General features: G+C 45.8%; 1 protein-coding gene across 3 annotated transcripts in view; it reads left to right on the top strand.

Annotated features, from left to right (window-relative positions):
• Nucleotides 1-23,026, top strand: part of LOC142488448 (uncharacterized) — a 60,278-nt gene extending 37,252 nt beyond the window's left edge. For all 3 annotated transcript variants that reach the window (XM_075588974.1, XM_075588975.1, XM_075588972.1), the window contains exons 2-5: nt 8,767-9,562; nt 10,990-11,103; nt 11,498-11,602; nt 19,457-23,026. In XM_075588974.1, the coding sequence (XP_075445089.1) occupies nt 9,544-9,562; nt 10,990-11,103; nt 11,498-11,602; nt 19,457-20,808 (1,590 nt within the window). In that variant the 5' untranslated portion in view covers nt 8,767-9,543 and the 3' untranslated portion in view covers nt 20,809-23,026. The remainder of the gene's footprint in view (nt 1-8,766; nt 9,563-10,989; nt 11,104-11,497; nt 11,603-19,456) is intronic.
• Nucleotides 23,027-25,929: the final 2,903 nt, after the last annotated feature.

Raw genomic sequence — 25,929 nt, 5'->3', positions numbered from 1 at the left:
GGTTGCTGGCCACAGCCGCCTTTATACAGGTGGGGCCCTTACCTGGAGGAAGGTTGCTGGCCACAGCCGCCTTTATACAGGTGGGGCCCTTACCTGGAGGAAGGGACTGGCCAAAGCCGCCTTTATACAGGTGGGGCCCTTACCTGGAGGAAGGTTGCTGGCCACAGCCGCCTTTATACAGGTGGGGCCCTTACCTGGGGGAAGGTTGCTGGACACAGCCGCCTTTATACAGGTGGGGCCCTTACCTGGAGGAAGGTTGCTGGCCACAGCCGCCTTTATACAGGTGGGGCCCTTACCTGGGGGAAGGTTGCTGGCCACAGCCGCCTTTATACAGGTGGGGCCCTTACCTGGAGGAAGGTTGCTGGCCACAGCCGCCTTTATACAGGTGGGGCCCTTACCTGGGGGAAGGTTGCTGGCCACAGCCGCCTTTATACAGGTGGGGCACTTACCTGGGGAAGGTTGCTGGCCTCAGCCGCATTTATACAGGTGGGGCACTTACCTGGGGGAAGGTTGCTGGCCACAGCCGCCTTTATACAGGTGAGGCCCTTACCTGGAGGAAGGTTGCTGGCCACAGCCGCCTTTATACAGGTGGGGCCCTTACCTGGGGGAAGGTTGCTGGCCACAGCCGCCTTTATACAGGTGGGGCCCTTACCTGGGGGAAGGGACTGGCCACAGCCGCCTTTATACAGGTGGGGCCCTTACCTGGAGGAAGGTTGCTGGCCACAGCCGCCTTTATACAGGTGGGGCCCTTACCTGGAGGAAGGTTGCTGGCCACAGCCGCCTTTATACAGGTGGGGCCCTTACCTGGAGGAAGGTTGCTGGCCACAGCCGCCTTTATACAGGTGGGGCCCTTACCTGGGGGAAGGTTGCTGGCCACAGCCGCCTTTATACAGGTGGGGCCCTTACCTGGGGGAAGGTTGCTGGCCACAGCCGCCTTTATACAGGTGGGGCCCTTACCTGGAGGAAGGTTGCTGGCCACAGCCGCCTTTATACAGGTGGGGCCCTTACCTGGAGGAAGGGACTGGCCACAGCCGCCTTTATACAGGTGGGGCCCTTACCTGGAGGAAGGTTGCTGGACACAGCCGCCTTTATACAGGTGGGGCCTTTACCTGGAGGAAGGTTGCTGGCCACAGCCGACTTTATACAGGTGGGGCCCTTACCTGGAGGAAGGTTGCTGGCCACAGCCGCCTTTATACAGGTGGGGCCCTTACCTGGGGGAAGGTTGCTGGCCACAGCCGCCTTTATACAGGTGGGGCCCTTACCTGGAGGAAGGTTGCTGGCCACAGCCGCCTTTATACAGGTGGGGCCCTTACCTGGAGGAAGGGACTGGCCACAGCCGCCTTTATACAGGTGGGGCCCTTACCTGGAGGAAGGTTGCTGGACACAGCCGCCTTTATACAGGTGGGGCCCTTACCTGGAGGAAGGTTGCTGGCCACAGCCGACTTTATACAGGTGGGGCCCTTACCTGGAGGAAGGTTGCTGGCCACAGCCGCCTTTATACAGGTGGGGCCCTTACCTGGAGGAAGGTTGCTGGCCACAGCCGACTTTATACAGGTGGGGCCCTTACCTGGAGGAAGGTTGCTGGCCACAGCCGCCTTTATACAGGTGGGGCCCTTACCTGGAGGAAGGTTGCTGGCCACAGCCACCTTTATACAGGTGGGGCCCTTACCTGGGGGAAGGTTGCTGGCCACAGCCGCCTTTATACAGGTGGGGCCCTTACCTGGGGGAAGGTTGCTGGACACAGCCTCCTTTATACAGGTGGGGCCCTTACCTGTAGGAAGGTTGCTGGCCACAGCCGCCTTTATACAGGTGGGGCCCTTACCTGGAGGAAGGTTGCTGGCCACAGCCGCCTTTATACAGGTGGGGCCCTTACCTGGAGGAAGGTTGCTGGCCACAGCCGCCTTTATACAGGTGGGGCCCTTACCTGGAGGAAGGGACTGGCCACAGCCACCTTTATACAGGTGGGGCCCTTACCTGGAGGAAGGTTGCTGGCCACAGCCGCCTTTATACAGGTGGGGCCCTTACCTGGAGGAAGGGACTGGCCACAGCCGCCTTTATACAGGTGGGGCCCTTACCTGGAGGAAGGTTGTTATTTCTGACAAAACAGCGTTTTTCTTTGGCTAAAAGAAATGTAGGGAATTGTAATTACTTGTTTTTTAGCCAAAGCGTCATAAGCCTGCATACCAAACGTCAAGGTAAACCAAAAATGCAGGTCCTAACGCTAAAACTGTGAACCCTTCCTGTTACCTCTGTATGAGGGCAAGCAACTGCAGTGAGTCCTGTTCATTCAGCAAATAGCCAGAACCTAAAACTGTGAACCCTACCCCCAGAGATCACCCCTCCCCACCTTTTTAACTTGGGAGGTTCTGCAACCCGTATCTAGCGGATGATAGGCTCAGCATCGGGGAAGTTCATCCAATAGGTGTTAAATACTAATAGATCATGTTGATAAAAATAAATACTAACATTGAACATAAATAAACTAATAAATGAAATGAATAACTATATTGAAAGGATCAATTACTAAATAAATTAACTTGTCAAATTATAAATTAGAAACAGAATAGACCTAAAAGCATACCTAGAAACAATTACCAAATAAAGATAGATATAAATATGTATATATATATATATATGTATATATATATATAATAGATTTTACCAGATTGGAGTCCGGAAAAAACGAGACAGCACACAGTCCAGTAGTTCCAATAAAGCTGTATTCAGAGTAACATGGCACCACCTCCAACGTTTCGATCACCCAAGCGTGACCTTCCTCAGGGACGTGCAATAAGTGAATGCTACAGATCCCCCTTATGTACCCATGCTGATTAAACAATAAATTGAAATCACCCGTGTAAAAACAAACTTACCCGCGAAACCGCGCTGCTGTGACCCGCAGGGATGTATTGGAACGCATCGCCATCTTGGATATGCTAAACACCCTATCCGAAACCAACTACGGTGGCTGGTATAGTACATATGCGACTCGCATCAAACCTAGACACTCCGCGCATGCGCGAGTTCGCCGTGTCTCGCCCAAGCTGTATTTGCCTGTAACCTAGAGATCACTGTGTCCCTATACTGGCGATTCGCGCATGCGCGAATCCCACAGTGTCCCATGATATAATACTGCATGATGCCTGTGTCTCACTGTGTGTCTGACTGCGTTCCTATTACAAGCAATAAGTGTACATGCTGCGCACAACTGTTGCCTAAACTTCCTATGGTCAGCGAGACACTGGCACAAAAAGTAGGACTGGTGTAATTTGGTGCATCCACAGAGTGGGCAACATACCATAACTGCAAATAAGTTATAAGACCCTATTGTGTGGTGTATTAATGACATTACACTATATCCAAAAGGACATGCTCCAACACATGACTGCATGGCCCACAAGCAAAAATAAAGAAAATATAAAAAAATATACAAAACTGACATTTATAAAAATATGTGCATCATATTATGGTGTTGTGTTTTAACTGTACCACTATAATAAATACTATAATTACATTGACCAATACAGTCTAAAATCGACAAAACTGATACCATGTGTGGTCAAACCAATCCATTCCTTGATAGAGGGACCATTAAGCATATGACGTGCAGGTCCAACATGACATCAACAAAAAGACAAGAGTACATCCAACTGGAGCAACGACGGACGTCGCACTCCTTTATCTATCTCTGTCCTAAAACAGCATATCGCTAACATGCTGAATCAACATATTGGACATTTTACAATATCAACTGCATCTTGATGTATCAAAATTCTCGAAGTGGGACACAATAAACACGCTTGATGCACACACCATAACCCGGGAGTGACTTTGTGAGGATAACATAACAAGGCACATAAAGCTATAACGCATAAAGGAGAAAAAGAAAAAAACTCAAAACAAATATACAGAGAACAGTTTTTCATCAAACTTAAAATGTACAATTCAAGATTCCATTATAAGAAACACCCCAACGAAAAATCTTCGTTTAGGCCAAACGGTGCCACTGTCTTTAGCTCAAAGATATGCCTCGCTTCACTTTGCAGTAAAAGTCTGTTTCTATCGCCCCCTCTCGCGGGCGCTTGAATCTGCATAATGGGCATGCACCTAAATGTTGCCAAAGAATGTTTGAAGTCCCTGAAATGTTTGGCAACAGGGAGACATTTAAACTCCAAATCCTTGGCGTCTGTAGACAATGCTTTTCGAATTGTAGATCGATGAATGGCTATACGCTCTTTGAGCATCCGCACTGTTTTCCCAATATAGAGTAAACCACATGGGCATTTGATCAAATATATGACAAATTTTGATTCACAATTCAGATGTTGGTGAATTTTGATTTTAGTCCCACTATGTGGATGGCAATAGAAAGGCCCCACCTGCATGTACTGGCAGTTTGTGCACCCCTTACACCTGTAAGACCCAGGTTTTTGAATAAGCCATGTTTTGTCCTTGCTATATTTGTCAGTTGGATCTGCTTGCGTGATCATATCTCCAATGGACGGACCACGGCGAAAACAAAACAAGGGGGGTTCACGAAAGTGTTTGCCTATCTTGTCATCGTTTGTTAAAACATGCCAATTATCTCTAATACTACGTTGTATGCATGGGGATGCAGTGCTGAATGTGCTAATAACATTGAATCTTGTTTTGTTAGTTTGCTCTCCAAAATTGATGTTTGCACGATCTAAATTGTCTGTTAGGATCACACGGTCAAGGGCATCTTTGACATCAACAGGGCTGTATCCTCGCTCAAGGAACCTGTTTGCCATCATGATGAGAGCTGGTTCCATCTCGTCACGATCGCTAGTGATTCGCTTCACTCTTAATAATTGTGAATACGGAAGACCCTTTTTCAACGGGACCGGGTGGTGGCTTGTGGCATAAAGCAGTGTGTTTTTATCAGTAATTTTATGATATAACCTTGTGGCCAATTTATCACCTGCTTTGTACACCATCGTGTCCAAGAATGGTATCTCAAGCTCACTATAACACAACGTGAAACGTATTTTTGATGGAATATTGTTCAGATGGTTCACAAAATTCTGTAGTTCCACAATAGACCCACTCCAAACAATAAAAATATCGTCAATGTAGCGTAAAAACTTTCTGATGTAGTGTGCATTGGGCGCATCGCATAAAATGTGGGTTTGCTCATACATGTCCATGTATAAGTTGGCGTACGATGGAGCCATGTTTGAGCCCATGGCTGTCCCACTGAGTGGTAGATAGTATGATTTTTCAAACCTGAAGAAGTTTTTGTTTAAAATAACTTCTATCAAGAGTAGTAAGAATTCCGACGGGGGGCCGGTCCGTGAAGTACTTGTTATCAACTTACTCCTGATAGCCTCTAGGCCCTCTTTATGCGGGATGTTCGTATAAAGGCTTGCTACATCGAGGGTAGCCAATATGCACCCAGATGGATCAAATTCTAGATTGTTGATATGCTCCATGAAATTAGTAGTGTCCTTGACATATGTAGCCATGCCAGCCACCAACGGTTGTAGGTAGAAGTCAACGTATTGCGAAATCGGATGGCACAGTGACGTCCGAGCCGAGATGATTGGTCGACCTGGCGGGTGCGTTGTAGATTTATGAATCTTAGGGATCGTATACATGACAGGCATTTTCGGATGCTGCTGGGTAAGGAATCCGCCAGTGTCTTCCGAGATCCATCCATTAGATATGCCCATTCGTATTATTGTATCGATTTCCACTTTGTAAGCCACAGTGGGGTCTTTGGCCAGCTGTTTGTACGTCTCAGTGTCTCCCAGTTGGCGCAACACCTCCTCTTTGTAGTAGAGGTAATCCAAAATGACGATTCCACCGCCTTTATCGGCGGCCCGGATGATGATACTTTTGTTGTTTCTCAAGGACTTGACAGCCAGTCTTTCCTCATTCGTCAAATTAAAGAAGCTGGTTTTCTGCGTCTTTATCTTGCTTCTTGTGGCTTTACCTAGAAGGTTCATAAAGGTTGCAATACTGGGATTAGACACTTGTGGATCGAACGTACTTTTAGGCCTGAAACAGGATCTTACTTGTTCGGGTGCTGGGGTTGCTTCTGGTTTTGAGAAAAAATCTTTAAGCTTCAGGTGTCTGTTCAACTTAAAGAGGTCCACTTCCCACTTGAATGGGTCCTGTTTATAAGTTGGCACAAAGCCAAGACCTATATATATACATATTTATATCTATCTATATATTTCTCAAACCGTTGTATGTATGTCTGTCTGTCTGTCCTGTCCCTAGGGGAATCACATTGGACCTTTTGGCCCGTCACTCCGCCTCACGCCTATGGGATAGCTCCCTTGGCCTGCCCGCCCCCGCACACCTCTCATTGGCCTGAGGCGGAGAGACGGGCCAAAGGTCACACACACACACACACTGCCCCCCCCCCCCCCCTGTGTCTCTGCCCTCCCTTCCCGCATTGCCTCCAAGCTCACACCCCGGCCGCTACAGTCAGCGGGGGAGCGGCCGCACGGGAGCGAGCGCCCGGGACAAAGCGGGGGAGCGGCCGCACGGGAGTGAGCGCCCGGGATACAGCGGGGCAGCGTCCGCACGGGAGCGAGCGCCCGGGACACAGCGGGGGAGCGGACAGCCGGCCGGGGGAGCGGCCACAACACGCTGCTTCCCGCCTCAGATCCACGTGGGAACGGCCGGACGGGTGAGGGAGCGGCTGACGCATGCACGCGTCTGCAGACGTCCACAACAGACGGAAGGTTTTGGGGGGGGGGCAGACACTGGGGGAAGGGGGAGCAAGCGGCCACATGATACATTAATTGTCTCTTACCTCCCCCCCTCACCTCTCGCACCCCCCCTCCCTCCACCTCCCCCTCCTTCCCTCCTTCCCCCCTTTCCACCTCCCCCCTTCCCCCCACCTCCCCCTCCCCCCACCTCCCCCCCCCTCTCCCCCTCCCCCCCACCCCCTCTTCCCCTCACCCCACATACCTCCCCCTTCCCTTCCCCCTCCTCCCCTTCCCCCTCCTCCCCTTCCCCCTCCTCCCCTCCCCCCTCCTTCCCCTCCCCCCCTTCCCCCCTCCTCCTCCTCCCCCCCTCCCACCTCCACCTCCTCCCCTTCCCCTCCTTCCACCTCCCCCCCTTCCCCACCTCCCCCCTTCCCTTCCTCCACCTCTTCCCTTCCTCCCACCTCCTCCTCCCACCTCCCCCTTCCCCTCCTCCCACCTCCCCCTTCCCCTCCTCCCACCTCCCCCCTTCCCCTCCTCCCACCTCCCCCCTTCCCCTCCTCCGCCTCCCTCTTCCCCTCCTCCACCTCCCTCTTCCGCTCCTCCACCTCCCCCCTTCCTCACCTCCCCCCTTCCCCACCTCCGCCTCCCCCCTTCCCCACCTTCCCACCTCCCCCCTTTCTACCTCCCCCCTTCCCCCCACCTCCCCCTCCCTCCCCCCTTCCCCTCCCTCCCACCTCCCCCTCCCCCCACCTCCCCCTTCCCCTCCCCACTTCACATCCCCTCCCCCCTCCTCCCCCTTCCCCTCCCCCTCTCCACCCTTCCCCACCAAAATATACATTGTACTGTGGTGTGTTTACAATAAACCATTTTTATACAACATCGTATTACATTTTCTTCCATCTTTCTTTTAATACATTATTATCCAACCTTTCCAACAAATACTCACCTATTGTTCCACGATTTATAAATAATACTACCTATTACGGATTTACATCCCGGGCAACGCCGGGTATATCAACTAGTATTATATATTGCTGAATGGACAGGACTCACTGCAGTTGCTTCCCCTCATACAGAGATAAAAGGGGAGGGTTCACAGTTTTAGTGTTAGGACCTGCATATTTGGTTATACCTTGACGTTTGCTATGCAGGCTTATGACGCTTTGGGTTTAACTAAAAAACCAAGTAATTACTATTATTATTGAAGTATTTAAACTTTATACTTATTACCATATATGTTTTGTCAATTTGATGTAGCATTGGGCACCCCTGTCTTTTGTTGTATACATTTGCCACGCTCAGTAGCACTCCTTTTGGCATAAATATATATTCATGATGTGGTGGGTGTAGCAGTTTGAGCGTGCTGGGAATGTGTGTGTGTAAACAGGGCCTTCTCTCTTGAGGCCAGACTGGGGCCCCAGATGTACTTTATCTGCTTTTTTACATTAACTATATATAGATATATATATATATATATATATATATATATATATATATATATACAGATATATATATAGAACTGTATAGTGTGTTACTACTGTATGTTCCATTAGGAGGACACTGCTATTCTTATGGCTGCTGATCTCTCTCTACACTGGCGACACAGTTTATTACACTGCGGCCAGATCCGCAAGCCGGGAGATTTCCCGGCTTGCTAGTGGCCGCCCCTCGGCGTGCCGCGCGTCATAGACGCGCGGTCACGCGTCTTCGGGAGCGTGCGCCCCCTGCACGCGCGTCCAGGGGCTCCCCGAGGGAGCCCTGGTGTCCCGCGATCGCGGGACAGCGGCAGGGGGTTCCGGGGGACCCGGCGGACCCGGCAGCGGTAGGGAGAGCGCCCCGATCGGAGGGCGCTCTTCCGCTGCTTCGGCGCGCGCCCGTCACTCTCGGGCGCGCGCCAGGCTACTGCTGCGGCACAGAACGGGCAAATGCTCGAATAAACTGTGCCGCAGCAGTATATTCTGCGGTTTTCATGCTAAATGGTAATGTTATGAATAACGCAGGTTGGATAGCTTATACTAAATGCTGTATATTTGTCCAATAAAACAGATCATACTAATTACGTTTATTCTTCTCTTTTATACAGGCACAGCTGGCATCCAACAAAGATAAATCAAGGAACCTCCAGAGCAGCACCGCCCACTGCCAGCACCTCCAGAGCAGCACCGCCCACTGCCAGCACCTCCAGAGCAGCACTGCCCACTGCCAGCACCTCCAGAGCAACACTGCCCACTGCCAGCACCTCCCAGAGCAGCACTGCCCACTCCCAGCACCTCCAGAGCAGCGCTGCCCACTGCCAGCACCTCCCAGAGCAGCACTGCCCACTCCCAGCACCTCCAGAGCAGCACCGCCCACTGCCAGCACCTCCCAGAGCAGCGCTGCCCACTGCCAGCACCTCCCAGAGCAGCACTGCCCACTCCCAGCACCTCCAGAGCAGCACCGCCCACTGCCAGCACCTCCCAGAGCAGCGCTGCCCACTGCCAGCACCTCCAGAGCAGCACTGCCCACTGCCAGCACCTCCCAGAGCAGCACTGCCCACTGCCAGCACCTCCCAGAGCAGCACTGCCCACTGCCAGCACCTCCAGAGCAGCACTGCCCACTGCCTGCACCTCCAGAGGACCACTGCCAGCACCTCCAGAGCAGCACTGGCCACTGCCAGCACCTCCAGAGCAGCACTGCCCACTGCCTGCACCTCCAGAGGACCACTGCCAGCACCTCCAGAGCAGCACTGGCCACTGCCAGCACCTCCAGAGCAGCACTGGCCACTGCCAGCACCTCCAGAGCAGCACTGCCCACTGCCAGCATCTCCAGAGCAGCGCTGCCCACTGCCAGCATCTCCAGAGCAGCACTGCCCACTGCCAGCATGGATCCACGCTTGTTAAGTGAGTAGATATTTTTGTGGTAAGATACGTGGATTGTCTTTATGTAATTGATGAAGCTATCGCAAGTATAAATAAAGTTAAATAAACCATGACACTGTGTAATAAGTCATGTGGTGTTGTTCATCTGAGGTTGTATTTACCTAATTTTAATACCTGCTAAGGAACAGATGATTCATTTAACAAAAATAAAGCCAAAATGGAGAAGCCATGTGTGAAAAACTAGAGGAGCTGGGGAGCCCGAGCAGGAGTGTGTGTGTGTGTGTGTGTGTGTGTGTGTGTGTGTGTGTGTGTGTGTGTGTGTGCGTCTCGGGTGCTTGGTGCTCGCGCTGGACGCATGCGTGCAGTGGTTGATAAGGCAGCTCCCTCCCCCTGGAGGATCCAGTTACCATCATGGCACCAGTCCAGGAGAACATTCCCTAAATTATAGGATCAAACTAGGTATTTTTTGTTCTCCTAGTATATTGTGGTGCAAACAGAAAAACATAGTAACTTATAAAGTACTTCTCTTAGTTTTTGCTTGTGTTGAAATGTTCATATTGATGCTTCTATGATGGAATGATTTGGGAGCTATTAGGGGAATTTATTTTAGACTACGAGGGGGGGAGGGGGTTCCTAAAATGTTTCCTGGGTTCCTGCAGGGTGTTGTGGGGGAGGGACAGGGTGCAAGTGAAAGTAAGGGCAGGGTACACAACAGATCAGCAAACAAGATGGAAACGGGCTCCTGCAGGCAGGACTGATCGTATGAAATGCAAGCAGCAGAGATATACAAAGGGGCTCAAGTTATTTTTTGTTCACCTTATTTTCCTGGTGTCAGAAGTGAAAGTGGGGTTAGTGTTGGAGTCTGCAAGGGAATGCAGGGAGTGGGAGAGTTCATCTTTAGTGGTGTGTGTCCGTGTCCGTTAGCAATATAGCATTGCATTGAGAGGAGGGAAAAAAGCCGCTTGCCGCTTGCATGCTGGTGCCAGCCAGGGGAAAGAAAGGTAGGAGATGCTCAGGAGTCACACACGGACCGCGTTATAAGCCGAACCGCGTTGTAGCGAATTAAGCTGTATATAATTTTTTTATTATTATTAAAGTTTGTTTTTAATTCAATATCAATTATTACATATCTTTTATTGGTTTTGAGTAAAGTCCCCTTTTTCTGCTCTGACCTAGCAGATATTTTGGTGGCGTTGAAATCTGCAAGGAGGGAATATCTGGTTATTTTGCAGTTGTGTGTCAGATACCCAAACTAATGAATCTGGTTTTCTTTTAGAACCACCAGCAGGTGATATATAATATGCTTTCAACTCCTTCAGTCATTTTCTCCCAGAAGGGTTAGTAACACATTTCTTTATGACTGGTGTTATATTATACCAATATCAGAGGAGACGGTATCACAAGATATCCCAGCTTTACCTGATGGGTTTTCCTTTTCTTATTGCCAGGTTTCCCAGTGGTTGTACCGGAGAGTTTAGAGATGAAGTCGGAGAAAGAAGAGACAGACACAGAGGAACATCTGACCCCAATAAAGAGAGAAATGGAGTCATTTCCTATCGGTGGCAAGTACCCTTCTTCCCTCACTTGTCTTTATTCAATTTGTTTAAAAAATGGACTGAACTTTCAACAAAATTGGGGGAAATAACATTAACGCATGCATATAATTACATGCTACATTTAATTTAAAAAAAAAACATGATCTGTCTAAGGTTATATTGTGAATATTATTGTTATCGTTGTTTGAACATTGGTAGCACCAAAATCTCCAACATGTTTTCAGCTCTCAGGGGTAAAAACTCCCTAAGCACTCGGGGTTAATAATCAAGTAGAATCAATCACTTCTCCCCTGCCCTTAGGAATCAGCATAGTGTATTTCTGTATGCTGATATGACAGGAAGCGCCCCCACTCCCAGCTTTACATGATGGATTTCCCTTTCCGCGTTGGCATTTTTTCAGTGGTTGTACCGGAGAGTTTAGAGATTAAGTCGGAGAAGGAAGAACCGAACACTGAGGAACATCTGACCCCAATAAAGAGTGACATAGTTACATTTACCGTCACAGGTGAGTACTTTAACATCCTTTTGTATAGACAAAGGTTATTTAGCTGAAAGGTTAATTGCCTCTCATAGGAAGTCCCCAGGCCTGCTGGGTGTTCTGGGACATGCAGCAGAGTTAGTAGTGCAATATGGTTCTCTCTTAAAACAAGTATAAAGGTTGGGAGTGTAGAGTTAGGGGTCTCTGACAATCTGTGGATGCGATGAGGCGCATTTGGAAAAAGCAAAACAATTTCTCAAGGGCACCTTCCACTGTTTAACCAGTGTATTCTGCCTGTCCTCTTATACCATAAATGTGAGGATAATCCAGAAGCTTCTCTCTCTAATTTCTCTATTTTTCTCCTCCTAACATCACCTCACCTCCTTTACGCTCTCTCAATTCTCCTTTTCTTCTCCATTTACCCTGCAGTTTTGCAGAGACTGGCCTTTCATTAAGCTAACGTCTCTCAACTCCACGTTGCTCTCCTCCGCTTCTCTCTTCTATAGACCCCTGGCATAGTTCTCCCCAATGAACTACAATTCTGCCATATCTTCCACTCATGCTGTACAGGCCCCACTTATTCTCTGCCACTCTCACCCAAAACAAAATTACCTTTCTTCACTAATAAACACTTGCAAATATAACCCCCACTGCCTCTTGGTATTTAACGATCTACTCAGACCAACATCTGTTAGCTGCTTTTTGATCCTCCATTTTACCTCAGGAATTTGCCGACCTTTTCAAGGTGGTGGATTCTATTTGTGAAGACCTCTCCTCTTTATCGTCCTCATATTCAACACCTCTTCTTCCTAAATCTCAAACCTGCCTTCCTTGACTCTTTTTCCTCTGCCATAGAGGGTGAAGTGTTGCTGTTGCCAAAATAACAATATAATCTGCAAATGCAAGGTAACTGAAATATTCATATTTGATTTTAATTCCTTTTTTCCCCCAATTGAATGTCCTAAACAATTCTTCGTGCTGCTCCGGAATGTTTGGGTAGCCCGATGTCTCCCTGTCACACTCCCTCGCTGATCCTTATTTTGCTTGTATCTTCATGTAATCTAATAGCTAATGTGGCATTCTCGTAAATGTTCTTTATAATGTCAATGTACGCTTCTTCAACGCGGTTTTCTTATTGTATTTTAAACCGCCGAGGTGCAGACTGAATCAGTTTTTCTTTTTTGTACATTAAGTCGTATATTCCCGACAATCAGGATTCCAAAAGTGTGGAAAGAACATTCACTGAATTCTACCATTATTAATTTGTATCGCTCTCCTCTACACTCCACTAAGACAGCACAAGCAAGTGGCCAGCGACCCGTTTCCAGGGACAACGCAACGACACGTGTGTTTGTCTGAATATAGGCTTTGTATTTAGCCTCAAAGAAGGAGGAGCAAAACAGAGCGTATCTTCAGCATATAAACGGTTAACAAAAACATAAGTCGTTGAGGCGGGATTTTCCCTTTTCCCCAGCAAGGGCTAGTCAAGTCCATGATACACAGGAGCAAGAGTTCCCATATAAACAGACCTTTGGTGCAGTCTTCTCCCCCCAGAGTTGCAGACAGGACCCCAGAGCACTGAGAGCTATAGACTTTTAAGACACTTTAATGAGCCAGGTGAGCAGGTTAATCAAGTCAGCTAGTTCTCAGACTGAGATTTACCTGATCGGTGCTGTGCTCAACCTTTAAACATACATCTCCCATGCATAACTATCAGATGGGGAATCCACCCTGTCACAGACCTACTCACAGCAAAGTCTTAGGGTCAGTGCTCCCTTCTAATTCGCCTGGATCTCTGCTAGTTTCGACACTGTTGATCACTCCCTTCTCTTGAACATTATGCACTCCATTGGCCCACGTCTGTAATGGATGCTTGCCACAAACCAGACAGGAGCGCAAGGCCGAGGTGGGGATTAGAAAGCACCAACCTAGAGACGCGAGATTGCATCCGGTGTGCAGGTTCGTAGTCGTGGATAGCCAGGTCAGGGTAGGAGAATGTAGGATAGTTGAAGGCAAGCCAAGGTCGAGGATTGGATAGTAGATGGAAACAAGGCAATGCAGGACAAGGTGAGGCAACAGTGAATGTGACTAGCACACGTCACAAGGGTTATGCTTGGCCAACTTCCTGGTGGAAGAGGCTGAGCCTAAATAGCAGTGACACGGGAGTGACCTGGTAATCATGAGGGAATAGATGACGATACGAAAGATCAACGACGGACACCTGGTGATGGGTTTATTTAACAGGACTTTATGGACTTTAAAGTTTATGCCATTAACTCTTGAGAAAGGCCCTGTGAGGCCGAAACGTCACGTCGGTCTATTGGCAATAAATGTGCAATTTATACTCTCTCCTGTCCCGTGTCTCCAACTGTCTCTCTGCAATCTCCTCCTGAATGTCTTGCAATCTCCTCCTGAATGTCTCACCGCTACCTGAAGCTTAAAATGTCCAAAACAGATTTAATAATCTTTCCCCCTTCCGTTGCCTGCACTACACCGACACTCTCCCCCACTTTCAATAATGCCACAATCTCCTCAATACCTCAAGCCTGCTGTGTAGGGGTCATCTTTGACTCTGATCTCTCCTTCATTCCTCATTCAGTCCCTCATTCAATCCTGCCATCTCCACCTTCGAAATATTGTCAAGATACGCCCTTTTCTCGTTCATGATGAAACTAAAATCCTAATCCACTCATTCATCATGTCCTGCCTCGATTACTGCAATCTTTTTTTAGTTGACATTCCCCTTATCCACCTATCCCAACTCGAATACATCCAAAATGTTGCTGCTCGACTCATCTACCTCGCTCACCACCCCACTTCTTACACTCCACTACGCATATTCCTACACTGTTTTCTAGAATTAATTTATAACCCTTTTAATGACTTACAAAGGCCTCAAACACTGCCCCCTCCTGACATTTCAGCCCTCATCCACCAATATATACCTAAACTCCCCCTACTTTCTTCCTATGACATCCACCTTAGTACCTCCTCTAACTCCCGCCTGCTAGACTTCTCCCATGCTGCCCCCTCTCTCTGGAATTCCCCACCACATACCATCAGACTCTCCCCCAATTTTCAGATGTTTAAAAACGCCCTAAAAACTCACCAAACCCATAGGGATTAGCTGTGTGGCTGGTCCAATTTTCACCCTATGTAACATCCCACCCAAAAAATCTTAATGGCTTCAGCTGTCAGACTGTGCCCTATTCTAACCTGAGCCACACCTTGTCCTACAATGAGCAGCCACCTTCTTGTTTCAACATTGTCCCTCGATCCCTCTACATTGTAAGCTCTCACGAGCGGGGCCTTATTACTTCTCTGAATCTGTGCATGTTTGTCCTCCCTTTTTTTTTTTTCAACTCAAAAAAATTTTTATTGACATTTTTTCAAACAGAGAAATACAGAAATAAAACATCAGTGAATGGGTATTGGGAGGGGATGAGGGGGGCAGGGTAGACACACACAAATAAAAAAAATAGGGAGAGGAGGCGGAGGGGAACGATAGCATATCAGGGGAGCAACGGATTCGGGACTTTACACATATATAACTTAGTTTGCGGTTTCAGTCTAGGAAGACCCCTGCTCTTGCCTCGGGACCCCTTTCTAAGGAGCCTTGTTCTCCGTATACCCTCAGTTTAGTTGACAGTTTGAATTAATGCCAGGTGGGCCTATGGCATGTCCCAACCTGTTTCAGATGACTGGGAGCCATAGATTATAGACATAAAGAGCCTAAATCCACATATGGACTAACTGCATGTGAGATCCAGGGTTGCCAGACTTTTGGGAAGTTATGGCATGTGTCGTTCAGGAAACTACTTAGTTTTCCCATCATACATATGAACCGTAGCTTATTCCTGATGACCTGAATTGGCAGTAACTTGTTTTGTTTCCACAAGCTCGCTATGGAACACCTAGCTGCTGTAACAATGGGGGTTATTAATTTATTTCCGGCGCTTGTGTGATCATGGAGTGAACAAAGGTTGCATTCTATTCTGCTCTCCTATTAAGTTTTATTAGTAAATGGTAATCATGGTGCAATAGAGGTAGATAGCATATATTAACAAATTGATCCCAAAGGATCAAGAAAGACCCTCCAAAGATGCACTCTATGATAAGTGTACTGATATATGGTTTGGTCAGCCAACTATTGTATTCTCCTAGGAGTAGGGTCTGTATAAAATCCAAAAATACAATTTTAATACATCAAAAATAATGTGACATAGTGAAAAATATATAAAATAATAAAATCCCCGTAGCGGAGTAGTGGAAATTCTCTTTGATATAGGGGCAAATGTGGAATATTTTTAACCTTATAGGTTTTCAGGCCAATTTCTACTGCGACAACCAGATAAATAAATATGTTTACTATGAAGCATATAGTTGATTAACTGTTAGTGACACTGGGTATCCTTCTCTGATTGATTGTAACTCCAGAAACCATAAATATTCTATTATGACACACAAAACTGCTAACATAGATAGGACATATTAGTCCAATACATTAACCCATCATGCTTGTACATATGTGTCTGAATAAATGGTTAAATTAAGGACATATGGAATCCCTGGTGTCTGGGCTAATGGTACCTGGATTCTACCACAATGGGTAAAAATGAACTTGGTACAGATTAGCCTATTTTTAACAAGCAGCGTCTCTATTTTGGGGACTACTGAGAACTGTATAACAATGTTTACTTTTGCAAATAGATACTTGTGACATTGAGATCTGTTAGGATATATCATGACTTACAATCAGAGAAGGATACCTAGTGTCACAAACAGTTAATCAACTATATGCTTCATAGTAAACATATTTATTTATCTGGTTGTCGCAGTAGAAATTGGGCTGAAAACCTATAAGGTTAAAAATATTCCACATTTGCCCCTATATCAAAGAGAATTTCCACTACTCCACTACGGGGATTTTATTATTTTATATATTTTTCACCATGTCACATTATTTTTGATGTAATAAAATGTTACTATTTTTGGATTTTATACAGGCCCTACTCCTAGGAGAATACAATAGTTGGCTGATCAAACCATATATTAGTACACTTATCATAGAGTGCATCTTTGGAGGGTCTTTCTTGATCCTTTGGGATCAATTTGTTAATATGTGATCATGGAGTGACCTGTTCAACAGGAATAGCCACGGGTCTAGGGAGAAGTCAGATCCCAAGATCTGCTGGAGCCAGGTTCTCACCTTCCTCCATAGCTCCTGCACCCGGGGGCAGGACCACCACATATGTAGGAGAGACGCTACTTCACCGTAACCCTTAGGGCACAGAGGGGAATAGCCTGGTACATATTTAGTGATATTTTCAGGGGTGTTATATCAACGAGTCATAACTTAACGTAGGCGTTTTCTCAGATTGTCGAACAAACTAAGCTTTTAGTTACTGACTCAAAGATATTCTCCCAGTCGTCACCCTACAGTTCCTCCCCCAGATCATTCTCCCACTTCCTCGTGAATCCCAGCTTTTCCTGGGATTCTCCGACTGGTAGAGAAAATTGCCTACACAACTCTGAAATAAGCCTCTGGTGAGAATCTGCTCTCAAGATTGCTTCAAAAATCCAGGGGGAGCATGGGAGAAATACAAACGACAAGAAAAAGCACAACTAAGTGCAGATGTTTTTCTAATAAGTGACTAGATATTCGTATCTTGGCTCCTGTGTAATTCCTACTCACAATGTAGTAATATAATTAGGGCATATCACAAACGTGGCAGTCTACAGAGTATCAGGAAGTTGGTACCTCAGTAAAAAGAGAGAATAGGGACCATTGCGCAGATCGAATGAGAGTATTTTTATAGATTAAAAACAGATAAGAAATGCACTTACATGGTGTACATAATATAAAAGCGTGTCCCACAATTTGTGTATAAAATACTTGGCATCACGATAATCTCACCGCCACCGCTCTGTCGTGGGTTGCTGATACCGGCACTGGGTCCCCAGCTGCGCCGGTCATTCTGCTCCGGGTCCCTGGTGTCTCCTTCGTGCCTCTCCAACTTGCCTCGCTAGTATCTCGCTGCACCGGCGTCTACCTGAGTCCCGACACGTCACTTCTGGTAAGGGCAACGTCCCATCCGGTCACGGACTTCTGCTAGGTAACGCGTTTTACTGTTGCTACGAGTGTCTGAGAGGCTCACCCTCTATACATATTGCTTTTCCAAGCTTCGTCAGGCATCTGCTCTCAGACAGAGTCTTTTAAATAATTAGACAGAGTTTGTGGGCTGAATTTTAGCAAAAGGCCCTAATCTGAAGGTAACGGAAGATTTCCCCTGACAGAATTCCTCTATCCTTTACCATTTTTCAAAGGGAATCACCTTAAGATCTTGACTGATATCACAGAGTCTGCTAATATTTGCTTTCCTAATTGGATTGTAGTTGTAGCTTTGGGGAGCGCAGGTTTCACCATTATAAAAAAACATAGAAATACTACAATAGTGCAATAAGTTCCAAAATTATGTGACTTCTAGGTATCAGCCAAAAATGGGGACTCACACTTTCCCAGCAAATAGATGGCAGTTTCTGCACTGGTGTAGTCTTAGATGTCTTCAATGTCAGGTGAATTACAGGGATCTCTGCATTGTGTTCTTCAATAAAACAAAGATGACAATTTAGTGCAACCTTGTTTGTTCAATAGGAATATGTATTAGACAGAGGCGGAGAGCCTCCCTGTGATAGTCATCCCTATGCTGCACTACAACTGACCCCCCCGTCCGCATTTTGATAATGAAAGATTTATTGGCCTCAAGGTCTCGAAGGGCCTTAATTTCTCCCATAGTCAAATTATTCCCATGATGAATATTTTTAGGTGGATCAAACATGAAACCCTTGTGTCAAAGAATGAGATCCCTCTCAACTAAACTTTCATAAGTGGAAAGAGATGTTCCGTTAATGAATGAAGGAAAGGAGTGGGACTTTCTTTTTGGACCAGAATCCTTTCTACCTCGGAATCTGTCTAGATCATTATCCTCAAAGCCAATCCCACCGAACTCCTCCATATCTTGAATCGCACAATAATCTCTGAAAGAGAAAAGATTAAGATTATTATCCAGGGGTTCTTCATCTTCACAATCTGTAAATGATATAGTATTAGAAATAGGTGCAATCTTACTACTGAAACTTCTTAATGGTACATTTTCTAACAAATTTGTGAAGATCAACCACTGTGTTGAATACGTGAAAATTTGTATATGGGGCATATTTTAACCCCTTGTTTAACAGTGATAATTAATCTTCTTAACTCAATATCAGAGATATTAATGACCCCACTATAAATCAAAAGTTCATCTTTTGCTTCTTTGGAAATCCCTTGCTTCGATCTTTTGTTGCCAGGGTGATAGACCTCGGGAAGGGCGCTATTTGGATTCAGCGAGCAATTATCCATCAAAAAGCAACCAGAAGGGGGATGTTGATCCAGGGAGTAATCTGATATCCAATATTTGGAGTCAGGAAGGAATTTATTTCCCCCCTTTATGAGATAGCATTACTTACATGATATGTCACTGGGGTTTTTTGTTTGCCTTCTTCTGGATCAATATACTGTAAATATGAATATATGAAAAGTATCTGTAGTCTAAATTTAGCATAGGTTGAACTTGATGGACATATGTCTTTTCAACCTCACCTACTATGTAATACAGTAATAAATACATATAATTTGTATCAAAATTAATGCACTGAGCGTTGCCAGAAACAAATTTCAGGGCTTTGGGGACCACCACCAAAAGACCTGGATATAGAGTGAAGAGAATATTGGGATAATTAAATAGTGATAAAGTAAATTCTGCAGATTATTTTGGTAGTCATTTTGTTTACAGATTTGAAAATATTTGTGTTCAATGTCTTTTGTTTTTCTTCTGTTAGAGGACTGCCTGAATGAGGAGCAAAACAGGAAGTCTGATATCTCCGAAAGCTGGCTGACTCCCCACTGGCCAGAAGTGCCAACAACCAATGATTTCTGCCACATGTTGAACACGTACAAGGAACCAATGCCACATGATGGCGAATTTACAGATCTTGGACAGCACACAGCAGAGACTGACTTAAAGTATGGGTCAAGCAAAATATATGGGAGAGATTCAAGAAGAAACTGTAGTGCTCAGCTTTCTTTCTGTTGTGAATGTGGGAAAAGTTTCTCACTGGATAGGAACCTACTCACACACCTTTGTGTCCACACTAGAGAGCAACCCTTTAGCTGTACAAACTGTGGCAGAAGTATTTTATTGAAGGGGAAACTCCTTTCACACCAGAGGATTGACACAGCGGATAAATCTTTTAGTTGTACAGAGTGTGAGAAACAGTTCAGTACTAAGGGGAACCTCTTAAGACACCAGAATGTTCATACAGGGGAGAAACGTTTTACATGTGCAGCATGTGGGAAACAATTCAGTAGTAAGGAATACCTCCTCCAACACCAGAATATTCATACAGGGGAGAAACCTTTCACATGTATGGAGTGTGGGAAAAGCTTTTCACAGAAGAGCCGCCTTCTCTCACACTACAGGATTCATACAGGAGAGAAACCTTTCACATGTACAGAGTGTGGGAAACAATTCAGTGAAAAGTGCATCCTTCTCAAACACCAGAGGATTCATACAGGGGAGAAACCTTTCACATGTACAGAGTGTGGGAAAGGCTTTTCACAGAAGAGCGATCTCTTAATACACCACAGGATTCATACAGGGGAGAAACCTTCCACGTGTACAGAGTGTGGGAAAAGCTTTTCACAGAAGAGCCACCTCCTCACACACTACAGGGTTCATACAGGGGAAAAACCTTTCACATGTACAGAGTGCGGGAAACAATTCCGTGAAAAGAGCATCCTCCTCCAACACCAGAGGAGTCATACAGGGGAGAAACCTTTCACATGTACGGAGTGTGGGAAAAGCTTTTCACAGAAAAGCGACCTCCTCATACATGAGCGAGTTCACACAGGGGAGAAACCTTTCACATGTACAGAGTGTGGGAAACCATTCCGTATTAAGAAAAATCTCCTTGATCACGAGAAGATTCACACAGGGGAGAAACCTTTCACATGTACAGAGTGTGGGAAAAGCTTTTCATGGACGAGATGCCTCCTCCGACACAAAAGGATTCACACAGGGGTGAAAGAATTCACCTGTGCAGAGTGTGGGAAACAATTTAGTAGTAAGGAATACCTTCTCAAACACCAGAATATTCATACAGTGGATAAACCATTGTCTTATTCAGAGTAGGATTGGGTAATATACCAATAGCATACTGTAATAATACAGTGGTAATAAAAATGGCTGGTAACTCGAAACTTACCATTATTTTTTACCATGATATTCATATCTACTGACTGCAGAGAACTGAGTGGGGGCGGGTCTGGCAGAGAGAGAGATGAGGCATCAGGTCTGTCAGAGAGAGGGCGCGGGAGGCAGGTCTCGGAGAGAGAGGAAGCGGGTCTGGGAGAAAGAGGAGGGGGCTGCTGCGGGAAAGAAATGTAGAGAATGGGGATGGGTGCAGGAGAGAAAGGGGGAGAGTGAGGGCGGGTAGGAGAGAGAGAGAGAGTGAGTGGGGGCGGGTCTGGGAGAGAGAAATGGGAGCCGATCTGGGAGGTAAGGAGGGGGTAGGTCTTGATGCACCATGACTCAAATTCTGCAGCTTCAAGGAATTCTCCTGCCTTTAAACTCACACTCTCCCTCTTAACCGCTTCGTTCCCTTCCTCTCTTCTATGACTCAAACACATGACTTTCAGCCCCCTCCTCCCCCTTCCCCTTTAATCCCCATAAATGTGTCGAGGAAAGCTTGGTCTCTCTTGCATCTTTTGGGTAATTGTCATGATAAGTTACTTAATATCGTTATTGTGGGGAGATTTTTTTTATCATCGCCAAACCCTCGTTCAGAGTGTGGGAAATAATGAATTACAAAGTGTGACCTCCTGACACACCAGAGGATTCACACTGGAGTGAAACCATGTGCTTGTTTATAGGGTAGAAAACAATTCAGTAATAATGGAGAACACCTATCACACCCAACAATATTTACACAGGAGAAACCATTTCCTTATTCAAAGTGGGAAATAATTCAGTGTTAAGGTTCACATCTTTAGACACCAATGGATTCATGCAGGGGAGAAACATTTCACATGGAGAGTACAGAGTATAGGACAAGCTTTTCTTGGATGAACAACCTCCGCACACACCACGGGATTCACATAGGGTAAAAAAAAAAAAAAATAGCCTTTACAGAGGGTGATAAACCTTTCTATGCTAAGTGGGCCCCCTTGTTACACCAGCAGATTTACACAAGAAATAAACTTTTTAATTGTACAGTGTGTAGGAAATCATTCAGTACACAGGGGCCCCTGAACACACACCTGACGATTTACACAAGGGAGAAATATTTTGCTTCTAGAAATCAATTCAGTCAAAGTAGGAAGCTCCTCAGACCGGCAGGGTTTGGCTGGGGGTTGGTTATTAGGTGCATGCTGCTGTGTGACTGACTGAACTAACCCTTGTCTCTGTGTCCACTGTCCAGTCCACTCCCTGGGTACTGCGTAGGTCTATAGATCAAACATTTATACATTTACTTAATAGAGCTTGTAGTTTAACCGTCAAGTATCCATATCTGATAGACTGAACTGACCCCTGTCTGTGCACTAACCAGTCCACTCCCTGGGTTTATGGCCTTCCTTGCCTCAGCGGCCACTGTGCTGTTTATTATATAAATGATTGAATAATAATATTAATAACAACAATATTGATAATTAGTTTCAAGGAGGGTTAAACTTCTGCACATTTCATGTCTCTCATTCTCGGCACCTAGTGTGCAGCCCAGGTCACTGAGTGAGGACAGCAGCAGCCACTGCCATCCCATTACTAGAGTTGCCACATTGGTATTCTCCCACTGCCAGTATCAAAGCAACAGCAGCACAGACCATAACTAGCCAGGCCAGCAAATCAAGAACACAAAGTGCAAACGCTGCAGAAAGTCGGGGAGTGTATTATAGTCTCATGCAGTATCTCACACACTGTGTGTGCGTGTGTATATGTGTATGTATGGCTGCTATCTACAGTATACATATATGCACTTCACTTAGAGAAGAGACGGAGTCTGAAGGAGATAGGACAACAGGAAAATTTACAGATTTATTATACAGCAATACATAACATATGCTTATTATACTACAGTTTATGATTAAATTACTAGTTATGTAGTTTATTATTGTTATTTGTTACATGGTATAACCCCGTCCAGTGTGTCCAAGTCAATATATACACCAGTTCTCTGACCCCGCCACGTCCGTGTCACCAGCAATTAATAATAAAAAATATATATAATTAGTATTTAATTGGGTTGCTTGCTTTTAGGCTGCCTGCTGGTTGTGTTGTTGTAGCCAATACCATTAACCAGGTCAAACATTTCTAATATTTACTAAATAAAAGTGGTAGCACTAATTACTTGTGACTGACTGGACTGCCCTCTGTCTGTGTGTCCGCTTGTGCCTTTTCCACTCGCCTGGCTCACTCAGTGGCCTTATTTTTTGTATGTGTGTATAGTATATTTTTAGGTTTATACTACTGTAACTAGTTGATTAGTATAGTTATAAAGTATATTTATTTCATACGAGCTAGTGGAGTGCCTGGTGGTGGGGGAGGGGGGCTGGGGTTTATGGTTGGTGAACTGTGTGCTGACTGCCAGTGCCAGGCAGGCAAGCTGGGCTACTATACAGTATAGCAGCATATCATCTGCGTTTGTCTGTCTGTCTAGGCTAGCTAGTAGCTTGCCTAGTATAGCACTAGTGTATATGTGTGTGTGTATAATCAAAAGAAATATATAGTGGCGCCAAACAAAGTGTAACAGTATTACACAATCAGTTTGTGAAAATATAGTAATACTAAGTGTAGTATTCAATGTATGGGCACATAAGTGAAAAATATATAAGTGAAGATATACACAAACAATATACATAATAGTGCATAAAGAGATATAAAATAAACAGTCCCGTAAAGTCACATGTAGGTTGTTGTTCTTCCTGGATGAAATCCCCGCAGGTGGAAGGGAGTCATGGCTCTTTCCAATGGGATGAACTACATCCGATAAGAAAGTGCACGCCCCATAGCGTAAAAAGTATAACCCTTTAATAAAATGAAGAGGGAGGGAAACAAGTGCACTCACAAGGGAAGGGATTTTAAAAGCAGTGTGTGAAATATCATCAGCCAGCGATCCCATCAGTGTAGAACCTCAGTCCTGGCAATCCTCTCGTAAGAGATGTTCAGAGCAGGTCTGCTGGGGACTCAATCCGGTAGGAAGGCGAGTCCTTGATGTTAGGGAGATTCAAAATCTCGCAGCCAAAAGTACACGGAGGGACCAGGCCTCGTCAAACTCCTTGCGTGATGACACTATTTGACGAGGCTGGGTCCTGCTCTGTGTACTTTTGGCTGTGAGATTTTGAATAGTTACTCAGGCTTCCTGGCCTACAACAGGTGAGCTACCCAGCACCAGTGTACATGTAACATGGCAGATCCCCGTAGGGAAGGAGGGGGAGGTTGTTACATATATATACACAAAATAAAAATATATATATTACAGCGCCACACTAGAGAAAAATGAAATGTAGATAATTAATAGTAAGGGGCTAAGCTAAATAGATAGAAAGACTACTTAAAAAGTAAATATAAAAGGTCCAGGCAAACAGAAAATACAATATATGGATATGAATAAACTAATAAACCAGTGGAATGATTGCTAAAACAAACAACAAGTAACAACACTGGACAAACAATACAGACCGGCGCCTAAAGAGTCCAATGGGAATAGTTACAGTCCAATGGTAATGAAGTCTCAAGAAGTAGAAATCCAATATTGCACTTCCAAGCTCCACAGCAAGATGTTATACAGTGCATGTGATGCAAAGAGAGAAAAGAGAAAAGGAAAAAACCATCATAGGGCAACACTGCTGGAATGAATTGACATGCAAGACAAACAGGACAAGACAAACACAAGCAAGGCTGACAAATAATATAAGAGTTAATTTAATACTCACAATATAAAATGACCACTGCAGAAGATGGATCCGGTAGGTAAAACCGGAATCCTACTTACAGAACGTCCACAGGACACACGCAGGGATATGTGGTGAGTGATGAACGGCTACAGCCTCAGGTAATCACGTGGCATCCAGGGGTTGCTCCAAACAATGTCCCTTGTTCCGCGACCGGATGTGCGTCACCGGGGGTAGGTCTGGAGTTCTCCAAGCACTTTCTGCCACTCCGTGGCCGGAAACACATCACCGGGGACGGGTCAAAGTGCCGAAACCCCCTTCTCTTAATGTGGTACTGCGATAGCGCTCCTGCAAGAGAGGACATGCAAGGTAGGGAGCCGGGATTTCTGTTCAGGACGTACTGACAGGCGCATTGCTTGAGCTGCCCTTTGCCTATTGGGTGACGGGAATCGGCACGTCACTACTACGGCGGTCTGTAGGGCATAACAAGTGTCCATACACGCGAAGCGAGCGTACGGACACGGGTATGGTGCTATTAAAAATATGTCCTTACGAATGTACTTAAAGTCAGTGTCTTTAAACCGGGGTATGCCTGTATCTAGTTCATCTGACATATATGGGACATTTACAGTCCCCAGGGGGTCTAATACGTACATTGTCAGCCCGTCTCTCCTTACCTATTCTTACTGTGATCTGAGTGCTCTCAACATTGGGGATACCTTTTCCTTTTGGTCGTTGTTCCACCTTTTGAATGTGAGAAGAGAATGTGAGAGAGTGGAGTCGAGTGTGACCCCTAGGCAGCGTGCTTGGGCTACTGGGTGAAAGATGGAATGTCCAACAGTAATGTGGAAGGAGGTAGTAGGGCCAGGTTTGGGAGGAAGTATGAGGAGCTCTGTTTTTGCCATGTTAAGTTTAAGTCGGCGGATGGCTATCCAGGATGATATAGCCAACCGACATTCAGAAACTTTGGTCTGTACAGCAGGTGTAAGGTCAGGGGTTGAAAAGTACATTTGTGTGTCGTCAGCATATAGGTGAGATTTGAACCCAAGAGATGTGATTAGTTCACCTAGAGAGCCTGTGTAAAGAGAAAAGGTCCCATGACAGAGCCCTGGGGTACCCCCACAGAGAGATCGATAGAGGAGGAGGACGTATAATGTAAATAACTAACTAATACACCAAAACTACAGCGCTTAACCTATAATGAGCTAATGCTAAAAAATGTGCCTTAAATTAAATGGTGTGCATACTTAATTGCGCCTACAATATAATAAAGTGCACATAGAATATCAAGTGAACGTGATGACTAAAAAACAAACAAATAGAGCAGCCTAAGTTGTCCCACAGTGCAGGTTATCTCCTCAACCTA

This window comes from Ascaphus truei, chromosome 2 (genome assembly GCF_040206685.1).
Source record: "Ascaphus truei isolate aAscTru1 chromosome 2, aAscTru1.hap1, whole genome shotgun sequence".
Lineage (NCBI taxonomy): Eukaryota > Metazoa > Chordata > Amphibia > Anura > Ascaphidae > Ascaphus > Ascaphus truei.
The sequence above is the reverse complement of the archived record's forward strand: the minus strand, read 5'-3'. Positions and strand labels throughout refer to the sequence as shown.